Source organism: Eutrigla gurnardus, assembly GCF_963514095.1.
Source record: "Eutrigla gurnardus genome assembly, chromosome: 16".
Lineage (NCBI taxonomy): Eukaryota > Metazoa > Chordata > Actinopteri > Perciformes > Triglidae > Eutrigla > Eutrigla gurnardus.
Genome location: NC_139927.1, coordinates 18,740,342 through 18,758,462, shown reverse-complemented (window position 1 = coordinate 18,758,462; position 18,121 = coordinate 18,740,342). Strand labels below are relative to the sequence as shown.

At 40.9% G+C, this 18,121-nt stretch overlaps 1 protein-coding gene across 3 annotated transcripts; it reads right to left on the bottom strand.

The window, feature by feature from the left end:
* Positions 1–1,003: 1,003 nt before the first annotated feature.
* Positions 1,004–17,458, bottom strand: LOC311026397 (heterogeneous nuclear ribonucleoprotein Q-like). Of its 3 annotated transcripts, none has more exons than XM_084029946.1 (11): positions 17,317–17,458; positions 16,211–16,370; positions 10,677–10,795; positions 10,316–10,537; positions 7,998–8,174; positions 7,531–7,666; positions 7,218–7,423; positions 6,882–7,031; positions 6,628–6,749; positions 6,038–6,422; positions 1,004–4,421 (listed from the first exon to the last, which is right to left on the bottom strand). In XM_084029946.1, exons 1-11 carry the CDS (start codon positions 17,317–17,319, stop codon positions 4,380–4,382), a joined length of 1,722 nt encoding a protein of 573 aa, XP_083886072.1. In that variant the 5' UTR covers positions 17,320–17,458; the 3' UTR covers positions 1,004–4,379. The 3 variants fall into 3 exon arrangements, with proteins under 3 accessions (XP_083886072.1, XP_083886073.1, XP_083886071.1); XM_084029947.1 differs by having other exon boundaries at positions 1,004–4,418; XM_084029945.1 differs by lacking the exon at positions 1,004–4,421 and having other exon boundaries at positions 5,224–6,422.
* Between the last annotated feature and the right edge of the window lie 663 nt (positions 17,459–18,121).

Below are 18,121 nucleotides of genomic sequence, written 5' to 3'. Positions count from 1 at the left end.
GAAGCTGAAAATGTCCCAGTTCTTGCATGGCCAGCATACTCACCGGACATGTCACCCATTGAGCATGTTTGGGATGTGCTTGACCGGCGTATACGACAGCGTGTACCAGTTCCCACTAATATCCAGCAACTTCGCACAGCCATTGAAGAGGAGTGGACCAACATTCCACAGGCCACAATTGACAATCTGATAAACTCTATGCGAAGATGTGTTGCACTGCATGAGGCAAATGGTGGTCACACCAGATACTGACTGGTTCTGAGTCCCCAGACCCCCAATAAAGCAAAAAAATGCACATTTCAGGGTGTTTGAGAGAAATGGTAATATTGTGTATCTGGAATGAATTTTAGATCTTTAAGTCCATCTCATGAAAAATGGGAGCAAAAACAAAAGTGTTGCGTTTATATTTTTGTTGTGTGTGTGTGTGTGTGTGTGTATATATATATATATATATATATATATATACACACACACACACACACACACTTCTTCCAGAAGCGTATTTGTGAGGTCACACTAATGTTGGACGGGAAGGCCTGGCTCTCAGTAGTCCATCCATCCATTGTCTACCGCTTATCCTGTATTCAGGGTCATGCGGGGGCTGGAGCCGATCCCAGCCGTCATTGGGCGAAGGCAGGGTTCATCCTGAACAGGTCACCAGTCTATCACAGGGCCAACATGTAGAGACAAACAACCATTCACGCTCACATTCACACCTACGGGCAATTTAGAGTCATCAATGAACCTATCCCCATCCTGCATGTCTTTGGACTGTGGGAGGAAGCCGGAGAACCCACGCTCACACGGGGAGAACATACAAACTCCAGACAGAAGGAACGCGACCCAGGACTCGAACCCACTCTAATTCCTCCGAAAGGTGTTCTATCGGGTTGAGTTCTTTGTAACTGTTGTGTACTTGATAAATTCAGAACTTGAAAAAGAAAAATATTGAACTTCAGACTTGAGTCTATTATCCAAGAAATAAAAAAAAGACAACCCCAGATCAAAGTCAATAACTTTATTAGAAAAATAGGTTTAACTCACCTTGCTGTACAGTATAAAACAATTCATTTGCCAGAATGCAAACACACTTGTTAGCAAAAAAATATATATATATAATTCTTGACCCTTAAAATTGGTGATCCAACAGAGTCAATACTAGTATGAAAAAAAAAGTAATCTGGCTCTTTTTCACAAACCGGGTAAAAAGAAAGAACAAGCTGCACAAGCCTTTCTGAACTGGAAGAATGATAAAACAGATAAAGTCAGATTCAAAAGACATCGCATTTCATGGCAAATATCAGAAAAACAAAATTTAAAGATGACTACACACCGATGTTTAAAAAGAGCTTAAAGGAGAAATCCAACTATTTCAACATTTAAAACTTTGACATTCCAAAAGTTACTTTATGATGGAAAAAAAACGGAACCTGCTTCTTTCTGTTATTTCTTACAATTATCAGAATGCCTTTTATCAACCCCAGAAATGTTGGTTATACATTTTACTAGTTATGCAATATTAATGTGGCTTCATCACCATGGACAAGTCTGCTGATGATGTAGATTTTTCTTGTTGTCATCAAATCCCATAAAAAGACCAAAAACCGCAGTGAATATAATGCTCACCAACGAACGGCGCGCACACACACACACACACACACACACACACACACACACACACACACACACACACACACACACACACACACACACACACACACACACACACACACACACACACACACACACACACACACACACACACACACACACACACACACACACACACACACACACACACACACACACACACACACACAGAGAGAGAGAGAGATAAAAACTACAATGACAAGCTGTTTACAGAAATTTCTGATGGAAGTATATACATTTGAAAGGCAGAAAAACACCTTTGGTTTTGGTCTTTTCATGATTTGTTGACAAGGAACAAACTGAAATAAAAACAGTTTGATCATTTACAATTTCTATTAAGTGCTTAATATTCATTGAATAATAATAAAAAAAGAAAACATTTGCTGAGAAATTTACACAAAGCCTTGTGGGTAATTATTTGTGTTTAAATCTCTCTCTACCAGCTCAGTCTGTTATTTTCCCCAAAAAGCCACTATATTTGGATGGATTTACTCCTTTAAATTCTTAACATCTTGATTTCCAGTATAATGTGTACACCGATAGTGACAGGAATTACAACCAGCTTACTCTAGAAAATGTGTCACAACCACATATATGGCATGATAATCAGTCTACAGCGACATACAATGTGAAATGTATAATCATGCTTTTTTGCGATGAAAACTTTTTTTTTATTTTTTTTTATTCATGCCACTTTTAGTTTGATTTCTAAACTTTTCAGGACCTGGAAATGAATTAATTTCATTCCAAACCTGCATAGAGAGCGTACATTTAAAAGAAGGGCTATCAGTGGTCATCTGCGCCTGACACCAGATGTGGAGCGCAGACAGCCTGAGACATCAATTAGTAAACATCCTTACATCGATGGGTACAAACATAAGCAGAAAATTATACAGTTTTCCCATTGTGGAAGACAAAAGGAGGACTGTGGTTTCCAGGCATTTACCAATACAAATAAGAGTTACAAAACAACTTGTCTGTAAACTACATCATCACTCAGTTCATTTATCAAGACGGTGTATTTGGGCCACTGTAGGTAAGAAAAACCAAAATAATAAATTATGGAAAGGTGGGGATAATATTCAGAGGAAACAATTTCCAAGATGAATTAACATATATATATATATATATATATATATATATATATTTTTTTTTTTTAAATAAAAGCTTAATTATTCTGAGATTATCAAATCAAGAAAACAAAATGTTTTTCTTCAATGAACAGCATGGCTTTGTCGACCTCATCACACCAGACGCCACCGGTAAACAGAGAACGCCATGCGCTCTGAGGAGGTGCAACAGCATGACACATGGCGGCAGCCTTCATCTGTCCATTGTGTTGTAGCCCCTGATGCACAAAAGATGCCGCCTCATCCACATCAGCAGCCCAATTCACAACAGCAGATCTTTTCCTATTGCAGTATTTCCTTATTGCTTATTCCGTTGGGATTAGGTCATCCACTGGAGGCGTAATACACAGCTGGCAGCGATGTGATGAGGTCGATCCTACCTTGCAAAATGAAGCAAGATTCTTCTTTGGCAAAAACATTTTTTTCACAAGTTTCTTTTCGTAATGTTATGAATGTATCTCCAAGATTATTTCCTTATTTTTTTATATTTATGACATTAATTTTGAGAAAAATGCCTTTTTAACCCTTTGTGATCACATCCCCCGATCATATTGTGCACCCATTTAATTTCTTTGTATATTAAGTTCCAGTCTTCCTGTAAAACAAAATAATGTTCTTGCATAAGCTAGTACCATTTCAACAACATCATGACAGCCATTAAACTTTAACTTTTAGCAACATGGGAGGTGTGTGGAGTCAAAGCTGACTACTAAGCTCGCCCCTTATCCAATCAAATTTGAAGGATTTGATTTAAATCCCTCTTGTAACCTTTCACAGAGGGATACTTTAGAAGCTAAAGATGCTTTAAATTCTGTTTCACTGGGACTTCACCCGTTTTCTAGTATTACCCCCTCCTCCTAGTACATTGGTATTTGTTGGCTTTTTTAAATACCTACAATGGCCCCAATTTGCCGCCATAAGATAGCAAGGCTTGTTCAGGCTCATTTCAGGAGGACCAGCTAACACGCCTACAGCTGCAGCCTATGTCAAGTCTCAACCAAGAGCTAAAATTCAATAAATGCTCTGTTGTTGATTCTCTCCGAGGTGAAGGGTGGGAGTCGAACCCCGCCTCAGTTTCCTAAAGTACAAAATTGGACAGAGCAGGCGAGTCCTCAAAACTGAGGTAGTTAACGGACCCATGGTGGTTTAGGTTCTTAAAGAACCAGTTTCCTGGAATGCCCGACCTTCAAGACGAGGTGATCTCACCTCAACACCATCCCCGATAATCATAGATTATCATGGCTAGTCCATCATAAAGATGTAGTTTAAGAGCTCAAAGAAACTAAAAATTAGCAAATTCCACTAAAATCACTCCAAACTTAAACAAAAAAGTGCAAAGACTTTTCCAGACAGATGTCCATGATGAACTCTTACTCAATAAGTCTCAAATAACATATTCAGGGGTTGAGGGGCTGGGGGGGTTATAAACTTTAAAAGTCACCGCTCAAGATTTGCTCTTCTGATTATCTTCAAACATGGCAGTTTTTCAGCAGATCTGCTCCTTAAAGGCTGGAATACCGTTGGACCACTGAGTCAGTTGACCTTACCATTCCGTCCATTGGCAGCCTGCAGTGTGTGACGCCATACACTGGTCAGTCTTCATAGCGACGCGTCAGGACCGGCCTCGACCCCTTTTTCCTGCTAGTCAGGTAACAAAAGGAAGCAATTAGAGAATGGAAAACAGGATCATATTACATGTACACACACTTATCTACGGTTTTTGACTCCCTCACATTCACACACTCATAACCATGTACTTTACAGACCTCCGATTTAAACATGCACAGCAATGCCTTAAAAAAGGGAGGACAAGCCGAAAATCAGCCCAGTTCAAAACAAACTAAATTGGGAGGTGCAGCCAGTGAACACAGAGAGAAAAAGAATGGGGGGGCATTAAGAGCAGCCAACAAATCTATAAAAGCAAAATGAACAAAAACACTACAAGCGAGTCATGCATGGCAGGTATCTCACAGCAGCACGACATCAATCCTCCAGAAAAACATGCAAGATTAGTATCCAGGCCTTTAAGAGCTAGTAGATCCTTCTGGGACAAGGAAAAGCTTCTTTGATATTAATAAATCAAATTGTGCTTTTATTCCCCCTGACTATTAACAAGGGGGAGACTTGGATGGCAGACCTGTAAGGGGGCAGGCTCACTACTGATGCTGCATTGACAGTGAATTTAGGACACCAATTTGTGAAACATTTGTGTTTTTGGACATGAGAGGAACTCATAAAGGATGAAGTATGTCACCACACATACAGAGCACTTAAGAGATGCCGACTATAGAAGTAGGTGATCTGGAATTTGATGGCATGCAAGGTGACACTGTAGCATGTGGCCAACACTGGCAAACCTTTAGTCCATTTTCTTCCACAAGGAGCCTTAAATTTCAAGGCAATTTGAAGAGAGAATTTGCCGAAACATGAATTTGCAACACAATTTGAAGTTTTTGTACACGTGTGCGTGTATGTTTATTAAAGCAGACAAACAGCAAAGAATACAAGCCAAAATGTAAAGCCAAAAAATAGGACAACGATGGTCCTTTTTTTTTTTTTTTTCTTTCTTCTTTTCATAACAAGACACGCATTACTTTGTAACAATACAAATTGTAATTTCACTTATTTTAAATACATGTTTAGGAGACATATGCTTTGTTGCTGTTAGCTACTTAGAACATGGAAACCAGAATCTCTAAAAACATACATAACGCTATAGCCAAATAGACAGCTTGAGCACATAATTGCATCTAAAAATTTTTCAAACGGTATGGAAAATCTTTTAAAACGACCATCTTTTTTTTCTTTTTTTTTAAAAAGGAAAAAATAAAAGGAGACCAGTTCGCCAGAAACAGGTGGGAGTGTGACTACTACTTTGAGTCCAAGCGGATTATTAAAATATGTACAAAAAGATATCTTGCCAGATGTCACCAATTTTTTGAGGAAAAAAACTTCAGGCAACCTTATGGGATTGAGGGCCAAAAACAAAAACAATAAAACACGTATTTTGTTATCAAAGCCCTACTGGTTTACTTCCACTGTTGCCCAAAAGAATCCTGATAAAATTCCTGGTTGTCGGATTTGTAACCGGAATAGTTACCAGAATGGTCACCACCTTGAAGCGGTTGCTGAGCAATGGGTTGAGAGCCCCAGTTCTGATTATTGGTCTGGCGACGTTTGGAATCTGGCTGGTTGTACCCATCAGCTTTGCGCTTTCCTCCTACATTTCCACCGCGGCCACCCCGAGCACCACGTACCCCTCCTCGCCCTCTCGGCTGCAAGCCTCCTCTTGATCCCCGCCCGCCGCGGCCTTGTCCGGGCCCGCCGCGTTGGGAGTAGTTGGCCCTGCCTCTGGGTGCCCCGGCGCCACCACGTCCTCTGGCTGGAGAGGATCCGCCCCGAGAGCCTCTGTTGCCGCCTCGTCCTCGACTCGGAGCCTGGAAGTCATCGTAACCATAGTAGGGGTCATCGTAGCCGCCACGGTAGTTGTGATAGTCATAGCCATAGTAGTCATAGTAGTCCTCATAACCGTAGTAGTCAGGGGGGTAAGCAGCATAGCCACCCCGGTTGCCGCCTCTGCCCCGGCCTCTGACAGGAGGCGGCATGTGAGAAGGGGGAGGGTAATAGTAATAGTCATCATACCTGATGAGGGCAAAAGCAGGCAAGGAATAAGAATATAGACAGCACAATGATGAGCACAATTTCTTCCAAGCTTCAATCACATGGTCGACATTCTAAAATCAATATTTGATTGCTGGGCAGGTGTTTTCTGCACAGTTGTAGAACTAAGTTCCAGTGATTGTTCTCCAATTCCAATACTGATCAGAAGACTTGAGACGTTTCTTACATTACTGTTTTGGCGGCTTGTCTCTGTGCTTTGCGTTCCTTCCTTTTCTGATCTGGTGGTTTGGCAAAAACAATCTCTATCGGCTCGCCCTCCAGCTCCTTCCCATTCATTTCATCCAACGCCTGAGAAAAGCATGCACAAACATTTGTTAATGTTATTTTCGCAAATGTGTTTAGTTCAGCAATAACAGTTTACCATTTAACGATGAGCTGAGAAACTAAGATAACTAAAAACAAAGTGCAGAAGAGCCATACCTTGACTGCACTGTCCCTCTCTTCAAAGTGAATGAAGGCGTAGTCTTTGAGCTTCTTAACTCGCTCCAGTTTTCCAAACTCGCTGAAGGACGTCTCGAGGAGCTCCTCCGTGACACCATTGGCAAGATTCCTCACAAATAAAACCTTCACCTGCAAAAAGGAGAGAGATGGTCAAAGCTCACGTCAGGCTCTTTTTCAACAAGTTTATAATATGTGCCATAATTAGATGTTTGGGATGAGAACGCCATTTATGCCATGAACAGTTTGCCATGCGTCATCTCCAGAACATACTGTAACAATTTCTTCTTTGATATTTTTGCGATTGTTGAAGCTCACCTTGGCCATGACCTCTGGGTCAGGATCTTCGATTGGGTCGGCCCACTCCACCGTCACCACGTTTCCCCACACCTTCACCTTGCCGCTCATTAGTCTGCGGCGAGCCTGAGCAGCTGTTTTGTGGTCTTCGTACTCTAGGAAGCAGAAGCCTCTGTTCTTCTTCTTGTCATCGGGTTGATGGTACAGAATGACGTCACTGAGGCCCTCTGAGAGTAAATGGCAATAAGAAGATTAATTTAGAACCTGCAGCAGAATGGCATTACACAAGACAATTACATGCATCTATAAAAACATCAGGTAAAGACATTTGTACCTGTGACTTTAGCAAACTCTTCAACAATCTGCTCCTTTGTTTTACTCTTGGGAATGGAGCCAACAAATAGCCTGTTGTTGGCAACAGATATACACACCCCAATGTGCTTGCCAGGGCGAATCTCATGATTATTGCACTGGGGGAAAAAAAACAAAACACATACATTGATGAAAACTAATGCCTCCAACTTTTTGCTGAGAGAATATTTTCCCAACAAATCTCATACCTAACGAACAACAAGGTAAACCTGTGTTTACATGTTTGTACAATTTTATTCTAGTTGACAATTTAGTTCCAAACAAGTTTATCATTAGTGGAGTATGCAGGGAACGTTTGCACACGCAAACAAAAAGTGGGGACACTTGGCCGCTGATCAAAAAACAGTGTCCTGACTTCTTGTTCTAACTTCAGTTTTGCCAGAAGAGAAGACAGAATCCTGCTGAATGGTGTATTCCTGACAAACGTACCAGCTTCACCGCCTCCTGGGCAGCTTCTTTAGTGCAGAACGTAACAAAGGCATAGCCTCGGTTCAGGCCACTCAGTGGGTCCATCATTAGCCTCAGGTCCCAGATAGGCCCAGCCTTCTCAAAGAGAGGAACCAGCTCATCTTCAAACAAGTCACGGGGGATCTTCCCAATAAATATCTATGAGGGAAAAAAACAAGATATACACACATCACATTTACAGACTAGACTACTTCACTTCCTAGTAAGTATCACCAGAGGCACCACAATACGACATCATCGTGATACCCAAGTAATGATACAAAATCATTTCCCTTTTAAACCATTTGAAAAATGCTGCATATTGTGATACAATATAGAGATTTATCTACTTTTTCAACTGCAAATCTGTTTCATCGAATTGGATACATTTTTCACTTTAAAATTTTTTTTTTTTTTTTTTTGAGGCATAGACAGGAAACATAGGATAGAGAGGGGGTGTGACATGCAGTAAAGGACCTCTGGCCGGGATTCGAACCGGGGTCGGCTGCGTATGTACGTTCGTACATGGCATGCGCTCTAACCACTCCGCCACCAGCGCGCCTCATTTTTCACACTTTTTATCTCACTTCAATTAACTTATTCCCATGAAATGGGTGTGGCATCAATCAGACCGTAAATGCACCAGACATTTTACGTCGACCAATTCCACTGACTTAACACATGGCCACGTCTGGGGAGAAAAAAAAACTGCACCATGCAGTGGACTGAAAATGCAATGATACAATATTGCCGTACGAACAACAGGCATGAGCATGTGATCTTTGACCGTTTAGAAAACAAGAAAATGCCTGTAACCATTGCAGGTTTTGACATTTCTGCTGTGCGGCCCACTTTGACTAGGCCATCCGTACCATGCCCAAGCACTTTTGAGCCCCAAAGTCCAGCTTGTTGACTACACTTCCATGGCTCTGGTACGGTTGGAAGAGCTGTGCTTTGGCACGGTAGGGTTCATACACGAGCACTTGCATGTTACGTGGTCATGACGTATAATCGATAGGTCGTTCCACTCATTATCGCTCAGAGCTCAACTTAGATTTATGAGCCGACAGAAACTGACACCCAAAAGTCAACTGTGAACAAGTGCAACTCAAGTGAGAACTACAGATATAGTGTTTATTATAAATTAATCTGCCAACAATGAATTCAACTAATTGATAATTTTGTGAAGGGCTGCATAATTAATTACATGGAATTTGCAATGTCCCACTGCAATTTTCAAATAGCAGTATGTGCCATATTTGTCAAAGGGGAATGCGTGCCGAAATTACATTTTAAATTAGAATATTGGGCATACTGTCGAGATGTCCTGGGCTACACATCAGTCTATTATATTTAAGATTATTCTGAATATATTTGAAAAACAACTGTTTTGTACAGCAAAAAAGAATTAAAAAGAAATTACATGAATATTCAAATCTGTATTTCAATGAAAATTTGAATAAATATCACTAAAAATTATAATCGCAATCAAACAAAAATAATCACATTTTTTTCAATATCTTTCAGCCCTAGTTTAGTCTATGAAACGTGAACAAGGTCCACAACTTCAGAGGCAAACACAACGTCTTCATATGTAAAATGGTAAATGGCCTCATTTATATAGCGCTTTTCTCCAAAGCGCTTCACAGTAATGACTGACATTCACCCATTCACACACACATTCACACACTGACGGCGGAGTCAACCACGCAGGGCGACAGCCAGCTCGTCAGGAGCAATTAGGGTGAGGTGTCTTGCCCAGGGACAGCTAGGAGGAGCCGGGGATCGAACCAGAAATCTCGCGGTTGCCAGCCAACCCGCTCTACCTCCTGAGCTAAACCCCCCCTTGTCTTGCTACACCAGACCACAAGTCCTAACACCCAAAAATATGTATTCTACAATGATGCATGATAAAAAGAAAAGCAGGGAAACTTAATTTGCGAGGCTGGAATCAGAAAATATTGGAATTGTTTTACTTATTCTGCTTGAAAAATGACTGAAACAATGATGAATTTGCCAAAAACATTTCTTTCGACAGACTGTTTCAGCTCTAATGTAACCTAACCTTTCTTTCATATGAACAGGTTGTATAAACCAAAACTAAGTCAAGTTGATCAAACAATTACCACTATTCAAACTCATGCCTAACAAAATAAGCGTGTCAGGTTTATAATGAAAGAATATTGAATATAATTTCTCTTGGTGAGCATCGAGACCAGATGAAAACAATTAACATGGTTTCCCAGGTAAAGAAAAACATGGAATTTCAAAAGTTTGATTTCATACACAACAAATTGTACCTCTGTTCCAACATTGGGCTGGGCACCGGAGTACACGGACTCAGGTGGGGGTCCACCATACTTTCGTTGGCCTGTTGTTACATCAAGTGTGTAGTTAGTTCGGTCCAGGAGTTCTTTGATTTTGGCCTCATCTGGTCCTTTAGTGGAATCTGAAACTTTAGTCCCTTGTTTCTCCCTCTGCCTGTAAGTCTTCATCACCCCACAGAGAAAGGCACTTTTGTTCTGGGAGAGAGAAGCACTGTTACAAACATGGATGGTTACCTATGAGTGAGTGAGTGAGTGTGGGGTTTAAGAAAGTAACGTAGATTATCCTAAAACATTTCAATAAAGAGCCCTGTGTCTTTCTGATGATTAAACTTACTTGTACGTGTGACAGATCACTTTCTTTGAACTGGACCAGCACTTGCAGGGCTCCCTCCTCATTGAATTCTTTCAAAGCTTCAATAGCTCTTTCGTCTAGGTCACTGTGTGCTACTAGGCCTGATGAGCACCAAAAAAGAAAAAAAATTTTTTTTTAAATATGGTGAAAAAACAAAGACACGATCATCTGAGCAGGCTATGACTGACAATGGACATGCAGCCAAAAAAAAAAAACAGTTGCACCATCAAGGCTTAATAATAATTAATATGTACCAGAAGGAACTACAGAAGATATGTGAGAGCACAATGCCTTGGTTGCAAAAGTTTTCATTGTTACATATGATATTATTATTATATTTTTCAGCCCCTTACAGTGCCAATCTCCTCAAGACATGCGTTAAGGCTGAGTTATGCTTCCGCGTCGAGACAACGCAAGGGGGCTTGCGGACCCCTTACGTCCTTGCGGAACCCCCTTACGTCCAACGCAAGGGCGTGTACCTCCCAAAAATCCTAGACGTGCATCGAGGCAACGCAACACCAACGCAGCGCCATTGGCTGTGATTGGTCCGCTAACTACATCCGCTGGAGACCGCTATCCGGTTTCCACTCATAAACACCGCCATTTAAACTTTTAAAAGACTACTTTTATTGTTTGCACCTCGTTTTATTGTTTGCACCTTCTCGCTTTTGCACAAAGAAATAAAACACCAAGTTCTGAAAAATTGTGGCTGTTTAAAGCCGGAAAGTAAACAAATAGGCTATAACGAGGCTAACAACGATATACGTCAAGAGTCTCGGTCGGTCGGTCAGTCTTTACAAAAAACATAGCGCCCTTTACCGGTGGGGCATTGAATTGCATTTCAACACGTAAACCCAAAGCAGAACCATCACGGTCTCCAAGCAACTGCGTGGCCGTTGCGTTGCCGTTGCGTGATCACTACGCGGAAGCATAATCAGGGCTTTAGAAATCAACTGGTAGAGTCAAAAGGACAGTGTTGCCTGGGCATTTTACAGAATATTGTTATCTAGTTTTAGAATCTCTATTAAACACTTCAAACTGCAACAGATAATTATTTTCATAATAAATTAATCTCAATTATATTCTAGATTAAAATCTATAAAATGTCAGAACATAGTGAAAATGTCCATCCCAGTTTCTCAAAGAGGATGTCTTTAAAATTGTTTTATTTTGCCCAAAACCAAAAGAAACTATTTAATAATATACATAAAATATAACCCAGAGGAGAAAAACTCTCCATATCTAAAAAGGTTGAAAACAGTACTTTCATTTTTGCATGAAAAAGAGCTGGCAATTACTTTTCCACCAATCACCGAATTGATTAGTTAGCTAATCATTGCAGGCTGTTAGGCTAACCATTACAGTTTCAATTAATGGTAATTTACCCATGCGCAGTTCCTGTTCAATGAGCACAATTCACCTGTTGCAGACAGGCAGCTGCTCTATTGTTTATATGCCTTTCACAGTACCAGCTGGGTTCAACCAACATTTCTTGAACCCTTTATGGCAGGGGTGCCCAACTCCGGTCGTGGAGAGCCACTGTCCTGCGTGTTTTAGGTTTCTCCCTGCTCTAACACACCTGTAAGAGCTACACCAGTTGGCTACACCAGCCTTTAATCCATTCACAACTAGGGATGCACGATAATTATCGGACCGATAATTATCGGCCCGATAATAGGAATTATGTCGTCAACCCGATAAATCCGATACAATTATTAATACCTCCGATAATCCGACGATAGGATGTGTGTGTTAAAACAGTGCAACGGGTGGATTGGGACGAGGGACGTTCGTTTTTTTCTAGGCGCCTCCCGTTTAGCATGTGATGTGGTTACTGTGGTATCACAGGTTTCGGAGGAGGGAGTTAATCCACAAATCGAGCGCTCCCTTCTCATGCCTGGCTGTGACGTAGAGGCTGCGAGCGAGTGGAGGAGGAAGACTAGTAAACAAACACGCATGGCGTCTGTACTGTGGGACTACTTCAAAGTTTCTGAGGAAACTGAATCGCTTGCCATTTGTAACAAATGCAATGCAGAAGTTCCAAGAGGAGGGAAAAAGGCATCGAGCTTTAATACATCCAACCTTAAAAGTCACCTCGCACATCACCATCGCTACGACGGTGTGTTAAAAGCGTATGAAGACGCCGGCGCCGCTAAAGAAGCAGCGAGCCCGTAGCTTAGCGTTTTGATGCACGGGTGAAGTAGCGGTCCTTGTACCTCGGGTCCAATATAGTTGAGAGATAATACAGTGGCTTTTCCTCGATGTCACCAAAACGCGTTTCCACTGCTTTTAACGGGGTTTCCTTTGATGTTTTCACTCCGTGGTCTGTTGGTAACGTTTGTTTTAGCAGTCGCGTCAGCGCTTGAATGGAGGGGATCACATCCGCAGTAGTGGCTGTTGCTTTGCTGATATTTCTGCCTATTACCGTAGTTTCCATTTCTGTGTGGATCAGGACCAACAGTTTAATGTAGCAGCACTTGTGTGTGCATATCCCATGCTGCTCAGGGAAAGTTGTCATTGACTGACTAACTCACTTACATATTTATTTGAAAAAAAAAAATATTGTCATTTTATTGAAGAGTCAAAACTGTTCTTGGCTTTCTTTTGTTCATAGTAATAATTATCATGTCACTGTGATACATCTGGTTAGGTGTTTGGTAAAAGGCAAAGCTATGCTAAATCTACCAAAGCTTAGTCATTAGTGTTTTTGACCTGAATTTGATCTGAATATACATTCAAAAACGAATAACAATATTATCGGTTATCGGTATCGGTATCGGTCCCGAGGAGCAGAAAGTTATCGATATCGGTATCGGCTTCAAAAAATCAATATCGTGCATCCCTATTCACAACAGTTTCTATACTCATCCTAACAGCATGACAATAGACCTGAAGCAACAGAAAACACTTTTTTTGCAAGCAATAAGAGTGAAATACTGAATATCTCTGCATTAAATTAGCTTCATGATATCGAATGGGCTTGAATGCAAAGTAATTTGTTGTTAAAAAGGAAAGAAGCAGCACATCAAACCAGTGGTTAGAAGAATACTCTTAGTTGCAAACACTTTACTCCCTTGTCCATTCTACTGCTCATGATTAGCTAATCAACTTTTAAATATCCCCTCATTTACAGATATTAGCTGATGGTTTCATTAGCCAGGGCATCCGAATTTTAGGAAATCAATAAAATATGTCCGATATCATTGATAGACATATCTGGAAAAAAAAAAAAAAAAAAAAAAAGTGAGAGTCAACAAATGCCATGAAAAGACAAAAATCAACAATGTGTTTGTCCGTCTCAATACTTTGACATCCCTACCGCGTCTGTTGCTCTCAGTTCAAAGCCCAGTCGTTTCTCTAACAGGTCACATTCTTTAAAACGTCCTTCGATTTCCTGAATCGGCTGCACACTTTAATATTTCACAATTTCTGCTATACAACAGAAAGTGCATTTGTTGTGGCCTATTTTCATTGGTGGTTTATCCACATTTGGCCCTCTGGTGAGTATTTGTGGCAGCAGTATTTGTGTGCGCGTGTATGTGGGATTGTGTCAAAATAAACTAGTGTGTGTTCATGGCGATGAAGAAACATGTCACCCAGTTAAATGGTGTGGATCATGAGTGTGAAATACTTTTAGACAATAATGAAGCCTAAAGAGGAATATGATATACCAGGCTTTGAAGAAATAAGTTAGTCCATACATAAGTGTGTATCCCTAAAGATACACAAGTATTAGTGGAATCAATTCATTGTTTAGTGGAAGTAGTATTAGTGGAATCACCAGCATGTTTGCATTTAAAAAGGAAAACAAATGGCAGACTTCACATCCCACCACTGTGGGCAACTAAGTATATTTACTCCAAGTACTGTACAATTCTGAGGTGCTCATACTTTACTTGAGTTAGGGATGCAAACAATTGATCGATTATCGATTAATTGTAGATAAGTAATTACTCGATTAAAATAAATTAATTGCAATTAATTGCGTTTTGAACCCGTAATTCCCCGCCAGTCCACGCGAGGGCGCGCTTGACGCCAGACGTACTTGACGCACATGCGCAAACACAAGCGAAGCAGGGCTCTGACGACAACAAGACGAGAAGTGGTGTTTCCCACACATTGACGAGAAGCCTCCATAGTCTCAATGGTCGCCCAAAATTATTTTATCAAGGCAAATGGTCTTAACTAGCGGCTCTAATAATAGGCCTAAACAGGAGGGCAGCAGCGCTAATTATAAGGGGAAATCCTCGCGGCTGGTTTGGCTCATCAACGTTCTGTTTTCCACTGTTGCCATGGCAAGGCGTCCGCCGCGGCGACCCCCCCTACGCTGGCGAGTTTGACGCCGCGTATAGCCCCTTTCACATACGTCGCTACTCGCCCGTCGCTCGCTTTCACGCTGAATTCTACTTGCTGGCAAAAAAATTCACTGCCGCCGACGGAGAGTTCAAGCAGCAACTCTCTGTGGAACTCTCCGTTGACGTCGACTGTCAATCATCTCTATTCTACATTCTGATTGGTACTCGCTTCACTCGCGTCGCAGAAAGTTACATTATTTTATCTCTGTCCCCGCCCACATCGCATCACCTGTCCAGACCACATTCCGCTCGAACACATTCACATTCATTGACAGTTGTCGCTCAGAGATGGACGAGCGGAGATGTATGTCAACGAGGCTTCAGTCAAAACCAAAACACCAAGGAAGGCTGAGGAATAGTCACCCACTTATAATATTATTAATAATAATAGTCATAATAAATAGTATAAAGGCTCAGCACTGTGTTTTAGTCATTTTTGTTTTCATCTTTTCTTGAATGCTTAAACTCCTCAACCCCATTTAGTATGTCAACATTTGTATCAGAACCAGCAGTTTGTAAGAAATTGGTCAGGAAACGATATGTCATATTTTGGTTCTCAAAATTCACCAAATTGATGCATTATTATTATTCAAAATATGATTTGCATTTTCTTTATATCATAAGGAAGATAGCATTTTATGTTGCGTCTACAGTAAATATAACCTATTCAGGGAAATTCAGCTTCTCAGAAGAATTGCCGCTTATCAATTAATCGATCATCGATCGATAAGATGAAACAACTATCGATTAATGAATTACTCGATAATTTGCATCCCTAACTTGAGTATTTCCATTTTCTGACACTTTATACTTCAACTCCACAGTATCTCAGAGGTAAATATTGTACTTTTAAACCACTACATTTATTTGATAACTTTATTTCCCTTTAGATTTGCATTAATACCAAATATAAATCAACTAATAACATCAGATAGTATAGATCACGATACCTAGCAGTATACTATTAAAATTAGCAGTCGCAACATTAGAGAGACACATTCTGAAAAGGGGGGGAATCTGCATCATGAGTACATTTACTTTGGATCATCAATTATTTTCAAGGCAGGTCTCTCTCTCTCTCTCTCTCTCTCTCTCTCTCATTTGCATCAACTTGCATGAGTTAAAGACAAGAGATAATGACAGAAAACAAGTTCTGCTTACCTGCTACGTAAAGTTCATCTAGCTTCTCAGCCACATTCTGAGGTAAACCAGCCTCCAGTAAAGCTGGGAAGTGTTCGGAGCGGGCCACCTCTGCTGTAGTGTCCATTGGTTCCTCCGTACCATTCCCGTTTACATGATCTGTGGCCATGTCTCCAGACATCTGTGCATACGACATTATTGCAGAGTTACCAACAACACCAACCACTGTAGTTACAACAGCAGCAACAACAACAACAACAACAACAAACTGGATGAGAGGTTTGGCGCCATCGTTCTCTGCACTGATCACACGCTGTAACGTTGTTCGAGTGGCTACTGGGTTCACACGTTATGTATTGTAACATGCACAACGATTACAAAAGAACTCGTTTTGGAATTAAACTCGAAGCTGTCAGCCTCACTACAACAATTCTCATTAATTATGTATAATAGAATCACGTATGTATAACATGGGGCTCCGAGATGCAAAACCGTGTATAGTTAAAACACAGGGCTACAACAGAACATATATATACATACAACATTAGTGGTAGAGAGAACGTTGATGTAAACAAGGATGTGATTAAAAACGTGCGGTCACACGCGAGTAAGAAAATGAAACGTTTGGATGGCGCCTTTGGTCAATTGTAACGTTTGACCCTTCAAGTTAAATGACACAGGCGCGAGCAGTACGCGGTAACGCCACCCTGCCAACGAAACAAAATCACGAAATCACAATCTCCGGTTAAACCCAACTGGTTTCCAAACATCCACCACGCCTCAGTTAGCTAATATTGGCTAACATTAGCGGCGCTGGCTCGTGCAGCTGACAGGCCGCAGTCCCTGCCGCACGCGTGGAAACGCAAACTGATACGCATAGCGTTTAAATAACTACTCTCAACTGAACCATTCCGGGGACTTGTGTATTTCTCTAAACTTGGTGCACACTTTACCATGCACACCACATCTGTTTAATCGGTCAGTCAATCAAAGCAGGACAATTTTTCAAAATGCCGGCTAGCTATGGAACGGTATCGGGGCTGCTCCGTCGCTTACACTGGCCGGTAATTCATCAATCGAACACAACATGTTTCCGAAGCATATCGATCAGCTCGGTGTGTACATACCATGCGAATCTAAACTCGGGTGCACGATGCTGATCCGTCGTGTTGAAGATGCTCCAAATAAAGGAAAATATTCACGTCCGCTGCTTTACAGTTTGGTTTCTTTACTCCCGGTGAAACAAAATGGCGACGACGTAACGTCGCGATCTCTGCTTCTCGTCTGCATGTAAGGGGCTTCTTAAAGAGATTCTCACGGGCTGCTCAGTTTTCGTACATCCGGGACACTGACCCAGTGACTTTTTTTGTTTTTATTCATTTTACAGGTTTTATCACCAAAATTGACTACCTCAGACGTTTTAACTGTAACAAAGCTACACATATCTCATAGTAACATCGTGGTTTAGCCAGTGGTGGAATGTAAAAGTTACTACATTTACTCAAGTACTATATACGCTAATATACACTATAATTCTCCACCACATTCAGAGCGAAATAGCCTAATATACGTTTCACGCCACTACATTTAACTCACAGCTTTAGTTACATCTTTCTTCCATTTTTTTTACTTTACCACTAAGAGCCCTGTTCCATTTTATATACTATGGGGAGCATAGATTACCATCCGCATGAACACCTGGGTGATTCATGCATCTGTTTTTAAGTCCAAACACTGTGACTACTATCACTGCCATACACCAGCACACTGTTTCTTAAACTCTAAAGACACTGTGATTTAATTGCTATGCACCAATACCTCTTGATTTTACTTAATGATACAATTCTGAATAAATAGTTAACAGTACGTCATAGTCTGTCTTCTCTTTAGTCTGTTTTAACAAATCTCAAATAAGCCAACACGCTTAACGTC

Coding starts and splice junctions, on each gene's coding strand:
- LOC311026397 (XM_084029945.1), bottom strand. Junction 10,538..10,676: donor GTGATCTGTCACACGTACAA/GTAAGTTTAATC, acceptor TCTCTCTCCCAG/AACAAAAGTGCCTTTCTCTG. Junction 8,175..10,315: donor AGCCCAATGTTGGAACAGAG/GTACAATTTGTT, acceptor TTTCCCTCATAG/ATATTTATTGGGAAGATCCC.